We start from the raw sequence: 22016 nt of genomic DNA on the forward strand, positions 1-22016 counted from the left end.
TCCCTGTGTTTCTAAATCACTTTTGTCTGGTTCTGGGCCTATTAAACTAATAAATATTACTGTCTTTAAGTGCTGAAAATTTCATTAGCTTAGATCTGAAATGTAATACAATCATTATTAACAATTCAGTAGAATTTTATGTAGTATATTTTATTTCATGCTGTGACTAAGAGCATTGAAATGTTTTCAATACTTTATCCAAGACAAATAATAATTCAAGAAAAAGCCTCCACTCCCCTCTATTCCCTTTTATTTTGTTCATGAAATTTTTGTGATTAAAAACTCCAACTTTACCATTACTGTTAGACTTAGACCATCCCACAGAAGGCCAGATGCAGAAAATCACCCATGTGTGGAAGTGAGGAATTAGCTCTTCCATTAGAAAAAAGGAAATGATCTGAGTGTGAAAAGCCAAATCTTCATTACTGATCAACCCTTAAAGTGGAGGAAAACTATTGTAATTTAAGATTTAAACTTTTGCTGCAAATATGTACATCTGAAAAGTTGTCTCATGGTAATACAGGAAATAAGGAGCTGGGATTGTTTGGCAAAGTACAGTTGTTACTGTACCAAATCAGATCGGTAATAAATTGATGCTCTGAGCAGGAATTGATTGCAGGACTTTCTTGACTTTAGAAATGTCTTGAGCTCTGTGGAAAATATTTTGAGAAGGGATGGATCAACACAGTTTCAGCAAGGGCTTTTTAGTCTGTAGGTGTTGTTCCATTTGTAGCTCTTCACGTGAATTTTCTTCTTTTTTTTTTTACATTGTGTAGGCAACCCAGTATATAACATTGACTGCTGCAAAGGCTGCTGGGAACACGGCTCTGGCATATATATCAATGGTATCAGCATCAATGGGCTTAAAGAGGGACTTCAGACCACTCTTTTTATCCAGTTTCATTACTTGCCGCTGTTTTGTCTCTCCAGTTTCGATTTCTATGGTGCCATATGATCCAGGCAGGCTTCTGGGAATTCGGTGCTGCCTGTTGGAAATGGCCAGTTCCTGGTTCACACCAGCTATGGAAAGGGAAAACAGAACAATGGCATTCTTCACGTTTATCTGCAAAGGAAAGAGGAGAACTTATAATAGCAATTTATAGGGCAAAGGTAGCGTGCTTCATCCAAGCTAGCCATGCCACTGATACGGTGAGATACCTGTGAGATCCATACGTGCTGAATGGTATTTACCGCTTGCTTTGGCAGAAAGACCACTGAAAGACTGTGCTACCGCGTCTGAATTCTGGTCATAATTCTACATGCTTTGAATTACCAAGGCACCATTGAGACAGCATGCTTAGGCCCCCTGACTGAAAATAATTGACTGACTTTAAGGAGGCAGTTATCCCATTCTGTGGCCAAAGCCAATAGGCACTCATCAGGCTCTTGTCAGAGCTGAGAGAACATGGAAGTGGGACAGAAAAGGAATACGGATCAGCTGTATCCACTACAGCTTAATATAATTAAGTAATAATAATCATAAATAATATCCAAGGTGCCAGAGAGTTAAGTAATATGTAGGCCTGGACTACAAGCTATGGACTGCCCAACAGAAAAAATGTTCCTTAATCACCAACATGCATGTGTGCACATGAAGAAAGCAACAAAGCCATCTGGAGTTCCTGGAAGAAGTTTCATCTATGGACTCTTTTGGTTGGTTTCATGGGGCTTCAGACCTAGGCAACTGATATCCATGCTAATTATATCTGTATTTGCCTTATGCAGTTTAGGTGTAAAAAATGTAATCTCCAGGGGACAACATTCAAGACTACAGGCCTGGTTTTTGTTTTGCTGACAGCATTTTATTTTGCTGTAGCAGAACTAAGAGAGTCTTAGCAGAAGCAGCTACTTAAGAATGCCTTCTCAGTAAAGGCCTTTCTTCCCCATCTCATGTAATACTGTCATCATTACTTTGCCCTGATGCTACAGGAGCAACTCAAAGTTACTGTAAGTTACACTGAGGACTGGACAAATATGAAAAGGTCTAAACATATTATCAAAGTGCAAGACGTACAAATCTGGTTCAAGACATACTTTGCCTCTCTTCTTACTCATTCTGTCTTATTCTCTGTTTTCTATCTCAAATACAGCAACCAACCATGTAAGAATATGTTGCCTTTAGTGCTAACCGTGCTGCAAGGGGGAATTAGCAGCTGTGTTTAGTTGCTTACTTATTAATGTGACAGAAAAATTAACTAGGATTTTTTTTTTCCAAAAGGGGTAGAAGAATTTGCTTTAATAGTAGAAAAAGTTCATAATGCATAAAATATTTTGCAAAGTTGTTCACAGTATTACGTTTCACAGCGTTATGCACAGTATTACGCTTACTGACCTCTGCGCTCTGCCTTCTTGCCTTTATCTTGTTCTTTTGCTTTTTCATGTAGTCAGCATTGAAATGTGCAAATGCATATTCTACCAGCGCAGCGAAGACAAACACGTAGCAAATCCAGAAGTAAACATCAAGTGCCTTGATGGCAGATGCTCGTGGAAGCGAAGATCGGGCGCTGACCATCAGTGTAGTCATAGTAAGAACAGTAGTTATACCTACAGTGTAGTGTGAGAAAATTTGCTTTAGGTTTCATAGGCTACACTATAAGAAGTGTATTTACTAATCTGAAGCTGAGGAATATTTTCACAGTAGAAGCCCCTCAATAGTGTGCTTCGGAGTTTCAAAACAGGAGCTTATAAAAAACTGTGCATTTGTATGACTAAGGCAGCTTTGAACATGTTATCCCTGGTTTTGTTATAGATCAGGATAAACAAAACCAGAAGACTTAACCCTCAAACTTTTGCATCAGGACTTGCAGCCCTCACTTGGGCAAACAGATCCACAAGCTCTAGGAACATTTGTTGTCATTGTCCCAGTTCCTTCAAATCAATTCTTTCATACATCTGCCTCATAGTCACTACTGCTTTTACCCATCTTTAGATGGTTATTTTCTGTTCTTTACTGAGGCAGCTGCTCAGATAGCATGACAGAAATTAAAACATGAAGGAAATCCCTTAAAGGACCTTCTCTTCTGCGAATATAAACATGGAATTCATAAATGCACCTTCATGGAAAATGAGGATTATCAGAGACCATAATTACTACTTCGGCTACCCTTCCCTGTTCATTCCCTGAACTATCTGTTTTACCTAAGGACACTCTGGCAGGCACAGCTGACTGACTGATCCAGAAGGACACCCACGACATGGCCACAAGTAAGATAGAAGGAACATAAGACTGAATGATGTAAACTCCTCGGTTTCGCCGAAGGTGGAAGTGGAGACTGAGCCTGGGAAACTGACCTGCTGGAAAGAAGAGCAGATAAAGAAAGATTCTGATGTGTGAATTACAGTTAAACTGATATTCAGAATAACATCTCCTATAACGACACAGATCTACATTCTTAAACATCTTTTGGACAAGGATCCCAAAAAGCTTTTTTGAATGTTGTTCAATGAGTCTTCATAAACCCTGCATGTGGGTACTGCAGTTCTCATCAGCACTGTTAGCTAAGAATAGGTCAAATGATTTGTCTCAGGTCATATCAATGCCAGATCTGAAAATAAAATCATGAGTCTTCTCAAATAACAGTATTGCTTCAAAATGTGTACTGTCTTATCATCTGCTGTAGAAAGTCCTCCAGCTACTAAATTTAGATTTTTTAAAAGGCCAAGTTAATTTCAAACTCAAAAAAAGAGCTTAGAGGAGATGTGCAGCATAAATGAGAATCTGAATACATGAAAGAGGATGAAAAATCAGCAGGAAAAAAATTACTCCAATCATTTACAAACACTGCAATAAACCCAGTGGTATGCATACACACCACTGACTTCTACTGGATAGAATTTGAATGATCTGACTGTACGTCATAAGCCTCGTAACGTCAGGGTAATGGAAATTTTCTGTCAGCCAAAGTTGCAAATTAGGTCAAGAACATGTGAGCTATATCTTAAGTGTTTTCTATTAAGTGCTAGCTGGCTGCTCCATGCAGTATTTTGTCAAACATACAGAACTAAAGGGCATAATATGCTATCCTGGCTACCTGAAGGCACAGCAAAGGTTGGCCTTTTCTGCAGCGTAAGCTAAAGAAAACTCCTGTCAGAAACCTGACAGATTCTTAAATTAGTTACTTAAGAAGAAGGATTTTCTATTATAGCTACAGGAGGTTTCCCTATGCAGGAAAAAGTCAGATACTGTCCCTGAATTGGAGACAGATCCTGTTACCAGATTTAAAGTTCATCATTTCTGTTGTGAACCGGTAATTGGTAATTGTGAACTGTGCAAGCTGCAGCTTGTCCAGCCCGTGGATCTCCTCCTGGTTGTCTGACCAGTGGTAGACGATGTCCTCTGAAGAGTAGCCATCTGCCAAAAGAAAGCTGAATAAACACAAAGTTTGAGGAAGAAATTAAAAACTGAGAGGACTCATCATCAAAGTCCTCTAATTCCTCAGCTATGCTGTTTTCCATTGGTCCCATTGCAAACATGCTGTGATGCAGTCTGGATAATTCACTGTCCCGGCAACATCAGTGTTGCCAGTGTCACACTGGGGTAGCTTTCCTACAGGGAGAATAATTCAAGTTGATTCACACTGACTAGCAATATGCGGTATGGAACAACGCGCTTCAGTGTCGAGAGAAATGTTCAAATTATCTCTCAAAAAGCTCATTTGCATACTCATTTAAAGTAGAATAACTGTTACTGTGGCACTCAAACTAGCCTACTACTTATCCCTGCATGGTGCTTGGATCTCAGAGTCACAGAACTTTCTGTTTATAAAAGAAACTAACTACAAAATCCAATATATCTATGCCTGTCCTACTGACGACAGATCAGAGTGTAATTCGGTACAGCAAGTCTATCTCCAAGTTCACACATGGATTTATGAGACAGGTACTCTGTACCAGCCAGCAGCGTTGGGGCAACAGATTTCCTCTGTCAGGGATTCCCCCAGTGTCCTCAAAACTATGCGCCCAGTTGGCTCTGCACCTCCCCTTGCAAGCCCGACAGTGCTTTCACAAACGGACACTGCATGAAAGTGATGTATTCAGCCGATTGTTCGTATGAATCCCCACGCTCGGAAACAACTGCTAGGGCCTCCCCCAGGCTTAAAGTAATTTAGCCAGAAAACAATGCCTATGGAAACTGCCTATGCAGTGTTTTTCTGTCAGTTCTCCTCCTAACAGCTTTGAACTTCCTCAATATTTTCAAATCAAAATGATAGAAAGGTAAAGGTTTCAAAGATGATAGATTCTTGAAAGTTTTTTAAGAAATGGTGTGTAGAGAACAGAAAATAAAATTTGTGCATCCAGTTAGGGAACAGCAGTATAACTCAGACCCTTGACCACTCTGAGATGCACCAGGTAGCTTGACAGTCACTGTATTAATGACTGCAGATTGGCATGGGTGGCAGCTGGAAGATAACTGCTAGGGAGAGGTGCAGAGCAGCAGGGGATATGTATGAGGGGATGTATGTGATATGCAAATCTATAGGAAATCGATCTTTGCTAGTTTTGCTGTTAATGGACACCTTGCTACTAAAGCATTTGTTTAAAGGGGCTTTATTTCTACATGTTTGTTTCACTGAAATCGAAACCCTGAAATTCAGTTTAAAAATTCAACCACCACCGAAACTCCCTGCAGAACTTGCTGGGAGAGAGAATGGATTGCTGGTTCGCTGTCTGCTGCCTCTGCATTTGGTGATTATATAAGTAAAACTGTAGATTGCTATTTTTGACAGGATAAAATGGTATTGTGGTTAATTGCCTAGAAAACAAAGTCAGAGCTAGAAAAGAAAAAGAGAAACTTGCATCAATAGGCCAGTGAGTCCGCTCAGAAATGGCTATTCACAAATCTCTGGAACCCTCAGGACCTGTAGACTCCCTGATATACAAACCACAAAAGGCTGGATTTGTTGCCATTGATGGGGGGCCACTGCTTGTGTCAGTGGTGAATTTCATTCAGAAGTATTAATGCTCATGGGAATTGCGTGCTGATCATAGATAAAATACAGGTTGGACAAAACATAAACTCATTCTTCATCTTCCTTTCTGAGTACAAATGAATTTAGGCCAATCCATGCAGTGCTGTGATTTATTTCTGTGTACAGATACCAGAATGCCTAGGCAAGCTAAACAGCTATGTAAGGGTTAGTCACAATAACATTCATTAAAAGCAGGGAATTCTTTCTTTTTCCCATTTTCTCATAAAATAAAAATAGCACATCAGATTTTGCCTGTGGGCTTTTCTATTTATTCTCACTGGATTTGATGGAAACCTCAGTAACGCTAGTGAATGTCACAGTTTTGCACTAGGTTTTACATGAAGCACAAAGTTCCAGACGTTTGTCAGCAGAACTGTAGGTTGTTCGTTTTCACTAAATTGAATCCTATAGTTTTGAACTGGATCGGAGCTGAACTGGTCTTGAAAAGTCTGTGCTCTAATGGACTTCTCAGGTCTAAACACAGAGAATAAAGGGATTCCTGTTTGTACCCTTTATTTCTAAAGCCTAAGGCACCCCTTACATCATTGACTAGAACAGAATTATTCCAGCAAACTCCAGCAAGCTAAGTAACAACAAAATACAGATTATATGAAACACTGTACTCAGCCCTTACAGCTTTCCAAATCCAACATGCATTCTTGCTCATCCATTGGGTACTTGGAAAGGTCCATGTCACAGGCCACTGTTGAGGTAATCCTGTTCCAAGCAATGTGAACACCAGTTAGTTGCATTCAGATAGAGCCTTTTCCTCTGAACTCAAAGACTAAATGGAAAACTTTGAAACCTTAATACTAATACAGGAAACTATTTTAAAAATCCTGATGGGGATTGTCTTTCCTAAGTCTGGGGGAAACTGAAGAAAGGTCAGATGACTTGTCTATTGTCAGAGAACGCTTCAGCTGCTTCTGATGGTAAAAAGGACTTTTCTGAGTCAAATCTAGTCCCTTCCACTGTCCCCAAGATCACTACCAGTACCTTAAGGGTGACTTTGGTCTCTACAATTTCAAAGGTGCACACTCATTAATTCTTAGAACATTACACAATTAACTTTAAATATAGTTACTGAGTTCTAGCAAGAACACTCTTCCAAAGTGAGGAAACATGACTTTCTCTGAAAGATGGGGCAGTTGAGCCTAAACCAGGCTCATAGTTCCCTTGGGAAATAGTGAGAGAGTGGGGAAGAGAGTCATTGCTCTGCATTCAGCTCCTCCTTGCCTGGTGGCCAAATAGTTATGAGATGCTTATTTCCCATTAAGGACATTCTAAAAGTCATCAGTGATGATGCGGTGGGAAATGTGTTAGCGTTGCCAAAGATACCTTCCTGGCAGTGTAATCCTTGTAAAGCAAAGGCGTGTCCGATAGGAGTCACCGGTACTTTCTTCTGTTTTAAATTAATAATTATTTTAGGAAAGCATCCTAGGAAAACAGTGATTGCTTTGTAGTCTGTTCAAAAAGTTAATACATTTTAGAGTAAACTTGCATTCTTTCTGACTCACCTGATGCTGTATAAAATTACTCCGTCTGGCTGGAGCCTGATAAGTTTGTTTTCCACAGTCACATCATGGAACCAGGCGGACTTGGCATTTACTATGAAAGTATCTGGCAACCAGAGCTTGTCCACAAACCGGCTGTCTAAGCCCAAAGTTTCATTGGTGTGGTTGTAAGACAGACGGTCATCTCGCCAGCTCTGGTGCAAAAATACCGTCATGGTATATTCCTATGACAACAGAAATTCCAATTAAAAAGTGATGCTAAACAAGCACAGTGATAATGCCTTGGGACTTGGTAAAAAAAGCATTGTATCAGCCTAGAAATGTATTAACTGTTTCCTGTGCAAATAGATATTTTTATACTCAGTCAACCATAGAGCTGCCCAAGCATTTTAATTTCTGTCATATGCTTCTACTATGGGTAAAGCCAAGATTTCAAAAGTGATTCAGTGTCAGTGTTATAGTCAGTGTCATGGTTTTAGCTGGGATAGAGTTATTTTTTTCCACCGTAGCTGGTGCAGTGCTGTGCTTTGTACTTAGTATGAAAACAATGTTGATAACACACCAATGTTTTAGTTGTTGCTGGGCAGCGCTTGTACTAGTCAAGGGCTTTTCCAGCTTCCCAGGCTCTGCTGGGAGCACAAGAAGCTGGGAGGGGAGGGGGCACAGCCAAGAGAGCCGATTCAAACTGGCCAAAGGGATAGTCCATATCATGTAACGTCATGCCCAGTGTGTGACCTGGGGGGAGCTGGCCGGGGGAGGGAGGCAGCAATCGCAGCTCAGGGACCAGCAGCGTTGGTCAGCAGGTAGTGAGTGGTTCTATCGCTTGTGGGGTTTTTTTCCCCTTTTCCCTCTTTTCCTTTTTATTACATTATCATTATTATCATAATCATTGTTCTCATCGTTACTAGTTTATTTTAATTATTAAACTGTTCTTATCTCAACCCACAGGTTTTCTTGCTTTTGCTCTTCTGATTCTCTCCCTCATCCCACAGGGGTGGGGGGAGTGAGCGAGCGGCTGCGTGGTGCTTAGCTGCTGATGGGCTGAACCACAACAATATAACATGTTGCAAGTGTTGCGTATGTCTTAATGAAGAGAATCAGTTTATTTATCTCCACAAATACAATTTTTGTTTTTGAAGGTTTTTTAAAGCAAAACTAAAAAATCAGGTGAAGTTATGTACCTGTAACAAAGGAAAAGGATAGAGGGAAAGTCAAAGTTTTGGTTTTAAAATTAAATCTGTTGTGTTCCAGAAATGCAGTTAATTCATGCCTATGCTTGTTTACGTGACTTTTAAGTTGTCACACTCCACGGCATTATTGAAAGATCTTTACAGAAAAAAGAGGAGCATCTCACAACCAATTGTTCCCATAGCTTCTTTTTGGAAATATCTGTGGTGAAAAAGGAATTTGAACAGAAGTTGGAGTTAATGCTTAAAATTAGGCGTTCTGTCAGTAGGCACTGCACAGATCCAACCTTGCCAACTGTAGTAAGAAATGCCAGTGACTTATATGTCACTGGCAATAATTTAAGACTGCCTGAGTCTTAAATTATTTTTATTCATTGTAGTATCTTCTTGTGGTAATTCCTCCACTCCAAACATGTTTGGGATCAACTGTCTCTCTGTTTAGCTAGTTTTCTACACTTTCTGTCATTGCAGTACATACGTTCACAACGTGGTAGGTTTAACTGATGACATACCATGTTCACTTCTGAGATGTGGTCAATGCTGGCTACTTCAATTGCAAGAGCAACGTTAACAGGAGGACCTGAGAAGAAAATGTTTGAATGGGGTGATTTACATCATCATAGTACCTATAAAAATACAGACGACCCAAGATTGCTCTTTCATACCGAGTGAATTCATAAAGGTGTTTTCCATTATAAAGTACGCTTTCCAAGTAAAATCTACCTTAGAGCAAGAGATTGGAATCTTTTACAGATTGCGTCCTCAGTTTCCAACAGAACACCCCGTTTCAGTGAAAAAGGACAGGAGATACAATCACAGCTACTGATAATTATGGAATCCCTTCTGGAAACCACATCACCTAGTTTCAGACAGCATGGCTTCAAGCAAATGCAGAAATTATCACTACTTAATGTAATCCAAAATTCCTTCAACTTAGGAATCAGTCATTTAAGAGCTCTATCAGCAAGAAGACTGTTGGTAACTCTGTTGTACAGTCTGTCTTTTTTCAAGATCAAGCAAATTGTCAATTGTTATTATTTCCAGTATCCAAGTAATAGACAACCACAATCTTTTAACCATGTAGAGGATGAAGTTCGCATAAACATCCAAGGGTACAAGAATTGTAAGAAACAAAGACATTGCTTTCAAAGTCTCACCTCCAATCCCAGGCCTGAAATTACGTGCGTACCCTTTCATTAAATCATCCAGGTTGGGTAACCAGGATATTTCGATGTTGGAACCTATGTAATCTCCGATGTCATTCATAGCTCTAGGTAGAGAGAATAAGTATCTTTTAAAAATTGGCCGTGTTTACCGACAGAAAAATAACAGAAAATGGAAAACATTGACTTCTTTTACACCAGAGACTACCTACAGTATAATCAGCTATATTGGTAATTTCGTGGAAAAATACTGTATATGGATAGGAAAACCATTTCAGACATTTCTGTTTAAGTCAAAACATGTGAGGCTATGTCCTCTTTCTGAAATAGAGGCACATACTTTTTGAAGGTTTTTTTCCTTTCCAAAATAGAAGCAGGAAAAAAACAGATTTAGAAATGTAAAGAAAGCATAAGGGAAACCAAGATACTTTGTATACTGCATAAAATGCATCTGTGGATGCTGAAATGCAGCTATCTGAGTAGCAAGAGGCAGCAGCTGTGACAGCTCATAGTACCGCTATGGAACAGCTGAGATCAAGAAGGCCGGTATATTGTCAAATGTGGTGGGAAAACAGTAAAAATTACACAGCTGGAATTTGGATTTAACATCTTTGATACTTCAATACATTAGGCCTCAGAAATATGAAAAGCAATGCTAATAGAAGTTGAACAAACACCTGAAAACTGCAAAGATATGGTCAAAAAGGAGATCCTGCTTAAAAAGGGAACAGCTGAACTCACAGAACCACCAAAGGGGACATCCCTGCGGCCCTGACCCAGCTCACGCTGCACCCAGACCTCGGCAGGAGTGGGCTGTGGTGCTGGAACTCGGGAGGTGCTGTCCGTGGCACCCGAAAGCCCCCGTAGTTCTCCCTCGCTCTGAGCCTAAGAGGTGGCTGTCTACAGTCCTCGTGACTTGGAAGCCTCCAGAAACCTTGAGAGGGACCCGTCGTTCTGCAGTGCAAGGAGCTGCCCATAGTGGTGAGCCTGAAGGATTTGACCATTCTCCTGGAACCTGAGGTGTGCTCTGTGATCCCAGAAATGCAGGGGCAAGAGCAATGACTATGGTCCTGGATGTGGGGCCATTCCTGTCCACTGTCTTGAGTGGTCAGTGAGGTATCCATAGCACTGAAACGCCTCTGTCCCGCTCCACCTTCCCACAGGTGCCCCAGAGCTTTGGGCATATCAGGATGGTTCCATCACGCCGGGAGGGCCCAAGCTCACCCGCTTGTGCCGTTTTGTACTTGCCAGCCTCAGGCAGTGTGGGGTTTTGGCCATCTCTCCTCAGGTCAGGAGTGTGGGCTGCCACAATGCACACACCCTTTTGTAGTCACTCTTGGGGCCTGAGTGAGCCACCAAACAGGCAGTAGGTTTTGTCTGGGAGGTAAAATGTTACTGTCAGGTTTGCACAGCATGCCACAGTCCCCCTCCCAGAAGTAAGGCTCCATCTCTCAAGTGCTAGGCATACTTCTCTCTGATCCAGTGATGCTCCTTGAGGACACTAGCACAGTTTCCTGTTGCCATTTTTCACCACCTGGCAGATGCCAGCCCCTCAACCCTCCTGGTAAAAGCAGTTACATGGATATTCCATAATCTCTTATAAAAAGGCAAGGCAAGCTTACATTGTCTTCATTAACTGTTTAAAGTGAGCTGGCAGACTTCATTTGAAGCAGATCTGTGCCTGCTCACACCGTTCCTCTTGCCAGCACTGTGACTGACATAACAGGAATAGATAAATGAAGGACTGTGACAACGTCTACCACAACTCCTTGCAAAGAGAAAATTTGCCAGTGGTTTGAGAGGGTCTGCATCTGAAGGCAAGTACTGTATCAAAACTGTCTGAGCCCTGTTTTAGCATCTTCCACTGAGTTCAGCAATAAATATGGCATGTGAGAGATATATATCACTACGAACAGAAGAGAAACTCACTAAACATCGATGAAAGGCTGCAGAGTAATGTACCATAAACATATTCTGCCTTGGTACTTACATAACTTTCCTAGAGTGTTCATGCGACATTGACCCACATAAAGCACATGGTTTTTCTCTCCAAAATATGCCGGTCTGGGCATTCAGCTCAGCGCATGCAGTTACTGCTAGCCCAGTAGCAGAGTATCCTACAATAACCAGCTCTTCTTCTCACAGGGGACTGAAAGAAAAATCTTGGATTGCCCTGGTCATAAAATTCTTGCCCCACATGTACACTGTGTACATTATATATGGAGGGAGTTCTGCAATTTCAATGTATATATGTAAGTTCTGAGTAGCAGAGACTCTGAAAACTTGCAGTAATGGAGTTGTCAAAGCTTAAGTGCCCTTAAAGGATAGGGATGCTGCTCCAAAGTGAAACTGCATTAGTTCAAGGCAAAACGTTAAAATTGGGGATATATATTAAACTGTATTTATAGTGTTTCCTTGCCATGAGCACACTGCTATATGTTCAGCTCAAATTACTCTCTCAGACATTTCTCAGGTTCCTATATCTCTTCTGAGTAAGGATCTTGGAAGACTTAGAGCCAGATTTTCAGCTACATAAATTGGCACAACATAATTGATTTAGCCAAGGCTTTGAAGATTTATAACACATGTTGACAGTTTTTTCCTTCTTTATTGGGTCTCATCAACTATATAAACACTCCTCTCTATCAGAGTGCTGTTTCCTATGTGCTGATCTTTCAATCATCCAACTCTCGGTATTTAATTAAATTAAATTATAGTTTCATAATACTTGGCAAGATCCAGATGCTAAGGTCTGGCTTTCTTCTGCAATACCATCGAACATTGCAGTTCAGATATTCTTTAATTTATTTTCTTTTACATTCACTACCCTATTTCTGGAAATACTAAGGCTAGCAGGTAATACAGAAAACAATTTTTTAAATTAAGGCCTTGGTAGATTAGAGCATATGAGACTATGTTGAAAGTATTTTGTTTTAAAATGTACTTATTTGTAACTTGTAAGTCTCAGCTGTAGATATGTAAAGGTATTCCTAATCAGTAAAATGTCTGAGCTCCTTTTATAGGTAAAGAATATACTTCAAGTCTTTTTGTAGTTAGAGTAAGTAACTACAATACTCTTGAATGAATAGATCTGTTGAAAATCTCTTTGCTTTTTCAGCAGATGATGGTGTTTTTTAACTCTTGTTGCTAAAACTGCAGCCGAGTTCTGTACCGTTTTGAAAACATTCAAGTCAAAAGGTGACTGCAGCATAGTGACCTATCTTGCGTGCCCGATCTGTGAGGATGGGAGAACCTAGCTGGTGCTTCCTACATACACAATAGTGCCAAAGTGCTAGGTACAAGTCGTTGTAAAATTAGACTACCATGTATAGATATGAGTGGTCAACAGGAGGAAAATAATAAAACCAAATTCGGCTGTTCCCCTTTCACAATAGGTGTTGCTACTTGCGTGCATCAAGAACTCATCCCCAGATAACTGACTTAGTGACTTGCTATAAAAGAAGTAATGTCGCTGTAACAACTGCCAGGAGCCTTATCTCTTCTGAAAAAGCATTCACAGTATGCAGCAGTTATCCTGTGTCAGTATTCTATTTAAATGGCTTTAAGGAGAGCCATAGAGCTAAAAGGAAGTTCAAATGACGAGAGTTGGGTTAAAAACTGCAGGCTATATCTTGCCTTGTGTTTTAAGCAGATTACAATCTAGAGGGAGTTTTACTTAAATATCCATGACACAATTAAAGTGAATCTTGTTTCTAATTTTAATACAGCCTTAGGGCCAGATCATCAGTGTAACAAATGCGTTGAAGTTAGTGGAGCTATATGCACTTAATACCGGTGGGGGTTATTAAAGTATTACAGTTGAAATAATTTTACGGTTAGATGTATTTTGTTGATGTTTATATTACTGGATCATTTTCAAATTTCTTTGAAATAGGCAACAAAATTACACTTACTCAGTTACTGCCATTCTCACACACTAGCATGGTGCTCACAGAATGGCTCAGAGAGAATATGTGAGATAGAATAACTTACAGTTTCATTTGCAAACAGTTATCAGTGAGTTACCAAAAGCTTTTTCTAGTATTAGGCTTTTTTTTATGCAGATAATTAAGGGACTAGAGCATCGCTCACATGAGGAAAAGCTGAGAGTTGGGATTGTTTAGCCCAAAGGAGAGACAGCTCAGGGAGGATCTTACCAATGTATATGAATACATGAAGGGAGACTGTGAAGAAGGCAGAGCCAGGCTCTTTGCACTGGTGCCCAGTGGCAGGGCCAGAGGCAATGGCCACAAACTGAGGCACAGGAGGGTCCATGTGAACGTCAGGAAACACTTCTTCACAGCGAGGGTGACTGAGCACTGGGACAGCTTGCCCAGGGAGGTTGGGGTCTCCCTTCTTTGTGATATTTAAATGCCGTCTGAACATGGTCCTGGGCAAGTGGCTCTGGGTGGCCCTGCTTGTGCAGGGGGTTGGACCAGGTGACCTCCAGAGGTCCTGAACCATTCTGTGGTTCTGTGAGCCTATATTTTACCTTTAAACTACCCAGTGATCACTTTAAACAGCCATATTCTTCAAATTACATTTTGTCAGACTGACATGGAGGCTAGTGGAGCAAGGGTAAGAACTGATGTAGCAAGGGCTGTATGCTTGGGTGTATGATTCGGCGCGGTGTAAATCAGTCCAAGTTGTGCTTGGGTCAGTCTGATACGTGCTCTTTAGGTCTCAAGTCATCCCAGGTCCACCAGCATAGTAGAAATCTCCCATTCCCCTCTTTTTTGTCCCTCAAGAATACTGGGGGAGAGGCAAAATAACAAACTCAAGAATATTATTCTACCTATGACATTTTCATTTCTTTTTTATCTGGTGAAGACAAAAAATGTGAATATTAGCAGATAGTATAGCAGTCCTCAGTCAAAAATGATGACTTTGGAAAGCAGACCTTTGTTTTCATGGCATTTTACAGGCCAGCTTGTGATGACTCCTTGAGCCATTCCTCTAGACTTCTGTACACGAGATCCAGTGCTTTAAAGTGACATGAAAGACAGTGGGAGAATTTCATTCGTCCTTGATAAGCAGTTAGGAGTATATATGGCGTAAAATACTACTCATTTATTGTACCTGAGAAAGGAAGACCAGCATAGAAAAAACATATTGGAAGGGATTAACTTTTCATAGTGTAAGCAGTAAAGATTAAAGGAAAGGAAACTCCAGACCTAAGCTGCTGTAAAGCTTGTTTTAGCAAGAAAAGGACTTTGTAAAATTAAGCTATTGTTTTGTAGAATTCAAGGGGCATAACAGCTCATCCAAAAGCTTATCTTTACTTTGCACCAGGCCAGAGTGGGCTGCCTAGCTGACTGAATGGCAGCACAGCCGTGTGTACTAATATCACTCTGGAATTCACTCCCAAATCTAAAGCCGAAGAAGATGGTTTCTTATCCACACTCTGACTCTGTACACATCTCATTTCAAGCAGATATTCTGGAGAATATATTTGCATCTGTCCATAAGCATCGTGAGAACTTCAGCAGAGCTCATTGTTAGCAGTAGAAAACAGATTACAGCTGTTTAAACTATGAAAAGAATAGTTAGTTCTCTTGCACGCTAGACAAAGGGGAGAGGGAAGCAACATTGATAAACCTGGCAAAACTATCAAGCTCTGCCTAACAAAACTGTCCTTGACACAGGTTAGGGAAAGCAACTCCAAGCAATTAATCTCAAATGACAAAGAAATGCATGTCTTCCAGAGCTAAGTACTATCAGTTCTAGAATAAAAAGTACATATATCCCAAAAGCCTTTCTATCGGAGCTGACATCTTTCTCCCAGCTGCTGCGGGACCATTGCATTCCGCTAATGTGGAGTGATCTGGAGGAGATGCATCAATCAACTTGGACAGCACGTCTCTAAAGGGCTTGTCAGGCAAGTGAAGTATTAGCCTGTCTTTGCTATCTTCCAGAAACTGCTTGAAAATGGTTGCTAGAAATTTATCAATATGACTAGAAAAAAATCTGGCAAGTATTTAAATTGCACCAATGGAAGAGGCAATCTGTATGTTCCGTGTGAATGAGTGCACTACAGCAGTTGAACAAGAGTTAACATTAGCAATATGATTTTTGCACAGCAGTGCCAAAAGCTCTGGCAGCAGTGCAAAAAGCTCGGCAGCATCTTTAAGTCAGTGGCCAATGAGGTACCAATTTTAGGTCACACTTGTAGGGAGAGTGCGCTAACCTTTTGACAAATACATATAGCAGTAAGATATGGAAAGTCATTGCATCTCCTGTTTCTTCTTTAAATCTGCTAAACTGATGCTTTTTGGGACTGTGGCATCATTGTTATATGACTCTTTTAACCTAGTAGATGGAAATACCAGTTTGATCCTGAAGACTGGGGTGGAGTATGTTTCATTTCCTTTGACATAATCTTTTGGGGGCAAATGTCCCTGATGTCATTGCCACTCAAGCAAACTTTTTCTTGGGAAAAAGACAAGGAATGTCCTGCAGGGTCAGTGAGCAATCTGGCCTCTGTCAAACTCCAGGATTATCCGGAGCAGTACGTGTATCCTTCCCATCTGCCATCCTGACTCTAAGTGAAGCTCACTGTAAATATGTTTTGTATTTCAAAATGTAATTGAAAAAGCATTAGACTTAACTCATGGCAACCTTTTGAACTTCAAAGCCCTTATTTCTTCTCTGTGAGTTTTAAGCTACAGAAAGTGGACCACTCTAGATGTATTCACGTGTTAAAGCTGCTCTGTTTCCATGAATAGAAGTAAAAGGCTGAGGGAGACACGCAACAGAAAGATAATTCTATGCAAATGTATAAAATTCATGTAATGTAGCAGAATCTTAAATATAAAAGAAACACCTATTTTTAATTGGAGAATTAAAAGCTCTTTCAGTAAAGAATTACAAGGCATGGGCATACATCCCAAAACTCCTCTCAATAGCACTCTTCCCCACGCAAATGAAGAAATATTTCACTAAGCGTGTTTCAGCAGATGATCTCCTGCACTGTGACACACGTGGTATTGCAGCATCCACAGCATATCACACTCTGATAGAATAGTGGAAGCTACAGTCTTTGCCCCAAAGAGCTGTCAATCATATAAATGCCAAATTATCACCACTAATCACTGTCTCAAGCAGACCACAAAACACTACTGTTTAAAAATGTTTACCTGAAAACAGGTAAAACAGGCAAAATAGGATGTGCTGACTGAGGTTGAATTTGGCTCGTTCACTTCAGTCACATAGCACACATGGCAGAGAACGGGCTTCCAGTGCAGCCCCCTACAGCACCCTGGAAGGGCATTCAGAAATGCTGTGAGGAAGCAGGTGACGTGTGTTCCCACTTCCCTCCTCGGCCAAAGCTTCCCTTTGGGAAGATTTGTCTTTGGGAAATCTTGTCACACCATTGAGCTCAGAACTCGCTGAAATATTCTTCCTTTTTTGAATATGTTTTTGCTTACACCTGTCAATATCCAGTCCCTAGAACTCACAAGCAGAGAGCTTCAGGGGTTTGGATGGCCTCTGTCATCATAACCATGGATCACATTACACACAGAAAACAAAATCAAAGCAATAAAATATAACTATTGGCAGTTTTGCCCATTATTATAAAACCACAGAATTAATAAAATACCACTTTTCATAAAAGCATCTCTTACCAAAAACAATTATATGTAGTATCATATTACAGAACTTCAAGGCAGAAGAATAAGGAAGTTAATGTGCTTCTTGGGCCCTTACAAGGGGAATTATTTCACAGGTCATCAATGTGTGAGGAATTTTACTGATGCAAGGGTAAAATTTCATTTTAGTTCTCATCAGGAACTCATCAGAAGTACACATGTAAGCAAGGCTACTCAATTTTTACAAGATCAAACAATGTCCTGCCACAGCCATGCTAAATCCTGAATCTTCAGAAAGCTGTTGTACTAAACAGAGCAGTTTCGGTGACCATTGAAGGTCCTACACCTTGGCACATTTGGAAAACTACTGCAAACCCAAGAGCTGGAATTTCACAAGCTCGAATTTGCCTTGCCTTACTCTCTGCCACGAGTGTATGTATTTCTAACAACTCGTAACTATTGTGTAACTGGAGGAAGAAAGTCGAGTAACTAGGTAATTAATCCAAATATAAAAGAATTTATCCAACAAACTAGAGGTTGCACATATCTTGGCAGTTGCTGTGCCTAGAAACAGACCTGAAGACAGAGGCTGAGGAGGCTGACTCCTCCTCAAAAGTCTTCTTTTTCCTTCTTTTATACTCAAACACCACTTTGCAACCAAAATACTTCATGCTAGCCCAAGTGCAGATAGAGAAACAGGATCAGCGAAATTATAGGCAAGATCTTGATGCCCTGAGGTCATAAGCAGTATTTTCTCTGCCTTCACTGTAATACTGGATTGCTTCAGAGAGTGAGGTTGTCAGGGTCTGACCCTGGATAACAGATTCAAGGTCACAGGATAAATCATTATGTCAGTCCTGAATAAGAGCAGTTGACTTGACACTTCTTCTAATGCAAGATCCTTTTCCTTTCCAGTGAAAAAATCAGATCCCACCAATTAATTCCAAAAACTGTAACAGCAACGTTATGTCTTACTACAGTCATCCCTTTGCTTCTTATGCTCCTCTGAAGCTATTAATAAAGTCTATGAAGTAGAAGTAGGAAGACCCCTCTAATACCACAGCCATCCTTGCTCTGGATGATGTGGGCTTGTTTTTACATGCAGCAAGTTCTTTTTTACTCCCCCTTCTATTTTCATTGCATAATCATGGCAAGCTTTCTCCACATACAGCCTCCAGATCTGTAGAGAATATATAGAGAGTGTAGCTGGTTGCCTAGCTAAGACCTTCTGAATAAATGTGACTGAGAATTGCAAACATATATCTTTACAATTCATTATCTTAAGAAATGGTTAGCGTTCTTCAAACGTTTTTTCTAAGGTCTCTGCCACTCTCCTCCTCTTATCTCAACTTCAGGAGACTTAATGAACCCGTTAGAAAGGAATGTGTTGTATTTTGGGCTTTTTAATTGTGCCTTTGGAGGCCCTAAGCAAAGATGTTCAGTTAGTGCCCCACTGGTTGTGCTGGGTTTTATGGGAGAGTTTCATGTTCACGCAGGCCCCCTACAGAGCTGTTTAGAGGGGATGAGGCTGGCTGGGATGTGCAGTGCCATTACAAAAAGTGATTGTCCCCAATTCAGAGTAAGTGCCCTCGGGAAAAGGCTTCCGCAGGCATCCTGCGGAATTTTTACACACAGGCATCCTGTGTGTAAAAACACACCCCTTGATTAACCCAAGAAACTGCTGCTCAGTTGGCAGAAGTGCATGCTCTGCTAGAAAAAGAAGGAGAAAAAAAGAAAAAAGATGGGGCGCACTGAGCAAACTTCAGTCGAGACCCCTTTTTCTACTGAGCACATACTCAAAGTAGTCGTAGCCCTTAAACGGAGAGCACCCCTGGGCAGAAGTGGGAGCTGCAGCCAGACCTGGCATCTCTTGCCCCAGCCACACCGAAAGAACGGCTGTCTAAGGCCAGTCTAAGAAAGAATGATAAGGCGTTTTCTTACCTGATACACCTGTGCTGTTGGGTGCACAGTAGAACCAAGGCAGGAAAAACCCAGGTAAGAAATTCCATTTTACTCCCATTTATTAGACAGTGGCAACCAAAACCCAGGTTCCCTGGCTCTCTTGGCAGCTCCAAAGCTCCAGCGGCGTTGCCATCCTTCCTTGCTGTGCTAAGTTGAGGCTGAGTTTAAAGCAGCGTATTGTTGCTCAGCAGCAGCGGCCCCCACAATCGCTACAGTGCCCGGGAGCCATGCGGGCAGCCAGAAATGCGGAGCGGGGAGCGGGGCAGCTCTCCGCCTCTGCGGGCTGGCAGCTCCGCGCCTCGCTCCCGCCCGGCTCCGCTGCCCGGCTCCGGCAGCGCCGCTCTGCCGCCCTCAGAGCCGCCTCGCCCTGCCGCCGGCCGGTCTTCCCGGGTGCGGGGCTGGGTGCCGAAAATAACCTCCGAAATGATAGATGAATCCCACCGAGCGCGGGGGGGAGCGAACTAAAAGTGCTGCGGAGGTGCCAGGCATGTCCTGTGCAGATAATCACTGGGGGGGGGGGGGGGAGGAGGAGGAGGAGGAGGAGGAGGAGGAGGAGGAGGGAGATGCAGCCCGAGCTGAGGGCAAAGGCGATGTAGGCAGGGAGCGCAGGCAGCCCGAGGTGGGCTCAGGAGCGGCTTTAGCCGGCGAAGGGAAGGGCATGCGAGCGGCAGGACCCGAGCGTGGCCGTGTGCGGGAGCGCCCCCGCCCCGCGCCGAGCCGAGCCGAGCCCAGCCGCACGGCCGCTCTCCGAGGGAAGCGGGGCTATAAATAGGAGCTCTCCGGTGCGGGGAAACCGCCACCTCTTGGCTTTCTGAAGGCTGTCCCGGGCCGGCGGTACAAACCCCGGAGAGGCAGGCGCGAGGTTTTACAAACTTCTGCCTCGTCGCTCGAAGGGGCTTCTTGAAAGTGAAACGCTTCGGGCTCCTTCGGCAGGCACGGAGCTGGCAAACGGCGTGTGCAAGGCTCCATCCCGCGGGGGCCGGGGGGCCGGCACCGCCCGCGCTCCGTAACGCCGTGCGGGACCCCACCTTCCGAGCCCTGCAGGCTCGGGGGGCTCCGCTTGCTCCGAAGGACCGCGGCTCACGGCGGGGGGGCAGCGGGGAACCCCGGCCAGAAGGCTTTTCGGGAGTTTGGGTTCATCTTTACCTGCGGGTCATACTCGGTTTTCTCCTCCATAATCGCTCTTTTCTTCTCACATCCTCTGCCTCCTCTGCTTTTTGGTGCTGTTCAATCTCGAATGACAATTTTAAAACCAACCCACAAAGGAAACACTGTGAGGGAGACATTTTAAAGAAATTATATTGTAAAGCAAAAATGAATGTGCAGATACCTCAGTCAAATGAAAGGATGCACCTGGGGTAAAGCGTTCGGTTTATCTTTTCATATGCTTAATTTTATAGTATTAATTATTACCAATAGTTCAAATGGCAAATGAGGGGTGGTGGGCGAGGAAAATAACGGCTCCGTGGGATCCAGGAGAAGAACAGATGCACACAATACAGACACAAACACATACGCACATATATATGGGGGTTGGACCAGATGACCTCTAGAGGTCCCTTCCAACTCAAACCATTCTACGATTCTATAAGATCATATATCATAAGCATCTAAGAATGACGTGGGGGTTTATTGTCCTTCTGATCTTTTCCTCCCTCTGTACATTTCAATGGCCACGCCTGCAGCTAATGCACGCTAAGGAGGAAAAGATCTAAATTTAAACTCAAGTAGTTGGATTGTTGCAAGAAAACTGGTTTTTTGGAGGAGGGTGTTGTGGTTTAGCCCCAGTCAGCACCCAAGCCCCACACAGCCGCTCGCTCACTCCACCCCGGCAGGGTGGGGCAGAGAAGATTTTTAAAGGCATTCACAGGATGACAGACAGAATGGAATGATTTTGTCTCTCTGTGTAATAGAACAGATTTACACCTTTCAGGAGATTTTCTGTTGACATTTTTTCGTATTTTTCCTACTCTAAGGATGGCGTTCCAATGAGCCACGTACCTACTCTGAGAATTCCTTGGTATCGCTTTTGTCTGGCTAGACAGCTGTCATCTAATTTACTAGTAGAAAAGAACAGTATTCTGTCTTCCAGATACATCTGTAAAAACAGCAAAAGTCAGACGAGGCAATTTGTACTTTCAGAATGAGTGTGTGTATATGGGTAGTTTATATGCGAATGACACATAGAAGTGTGCGAGAGTGTGTAATTCACGTGTTGGTATAAGTACATCATGGCGACAAAGGCTCTGGAAGGATAGACATTGCTACAGATTTGACCATTAAAACAACTAAAAATACAATGGCAATCATCTAAAAGAATCACTATTGAAAGAACTGTATTTCTACAACAACTACACTTTCAGCATTACTTTGCTCCTATGGAAAAGTTCTTTGCTCTCCGTGATTCTGATATTGCAAAAAAAGAAAAAGAGGAAGAGTATCACCTACATATTTTCCCTAAATTCATTAGCTACTTCTCTTTCTTACTTCTTCTTCTTCCACTATGCTCCTTTTCAGCAGCTCTACAGCCGAAACCAGTAGGGTGACTGCCCACAAAACCTTCAAAGCTATTGTGATGGGAATATGTTTAGCCCCAGGATTTTAATGATTTTTCTGAAAAAATCTGGTAATC

At 42.0% G+C, this 22016-nt stretch overlaps 2 protein-coding genes across 3 annotated transcripts in view; one reads left to right on the forward strand and one right to left on the reverse strand.

The window, feature by feature from the left end:
- Positions 1–22016, forward strand: part of CFAP74 (cilia and flagella associated protein 74) — a 95466-nt gene that overhangs the window by 15853 nt on the left and 57597 nt on the right. The window lies entirely within an intron of this gene.
- On the reverse strand, positions 130–20482 carry GABRD (gamma-aminobutyric acid type A receptor subunit delta). Of its 2 annotated transcripts, none has more exons than XM_064470117.1 (9): positions 19364–20482; positions 9828–9940; positions 9183–9250; positions 7487–7707; positions 6604–6686; positions 4214–4351; positions 3139–3291; positions 2333–2544; positions 130–1063 (listed from the first exon to the last, which is right to left on the reverse strand). In XM_064470117.1, exons 1-9 carry the CDS (start codon positions 19429–19431, stop codon positions 764–766), a joined length of 1356 nt encoding a protein of 451 aa, XP_064326187.1. In that variant the 5' UTR covers positions 19432–20482; the 3' UTR covers positions 130–763. The 2 variants fall into 2 exon arrangements, with proteins under 2 accessions (XP_064326187.1, XP_009498622.1); XM_009500327.2 differs by having other exon boundaries at positions 3139–3294; positions 19364–20481.

The sequence above is a fragment of the Phalacrocorax carbo genome, chromosome 20, assembly GCF_963921805.1.
Source record: "Phalacrocorax carbo chromosome 20, bPhaCar2.1, whole genome shotgun sequence".
Classification (NCBI taxonomy): domain Eukaryota; kingdom Metazoa; phylum Chordata; class Aves; order Suliformes; family Phalacrocoracidae; genus Phalacrocorax; species Phalacrocorax carbo.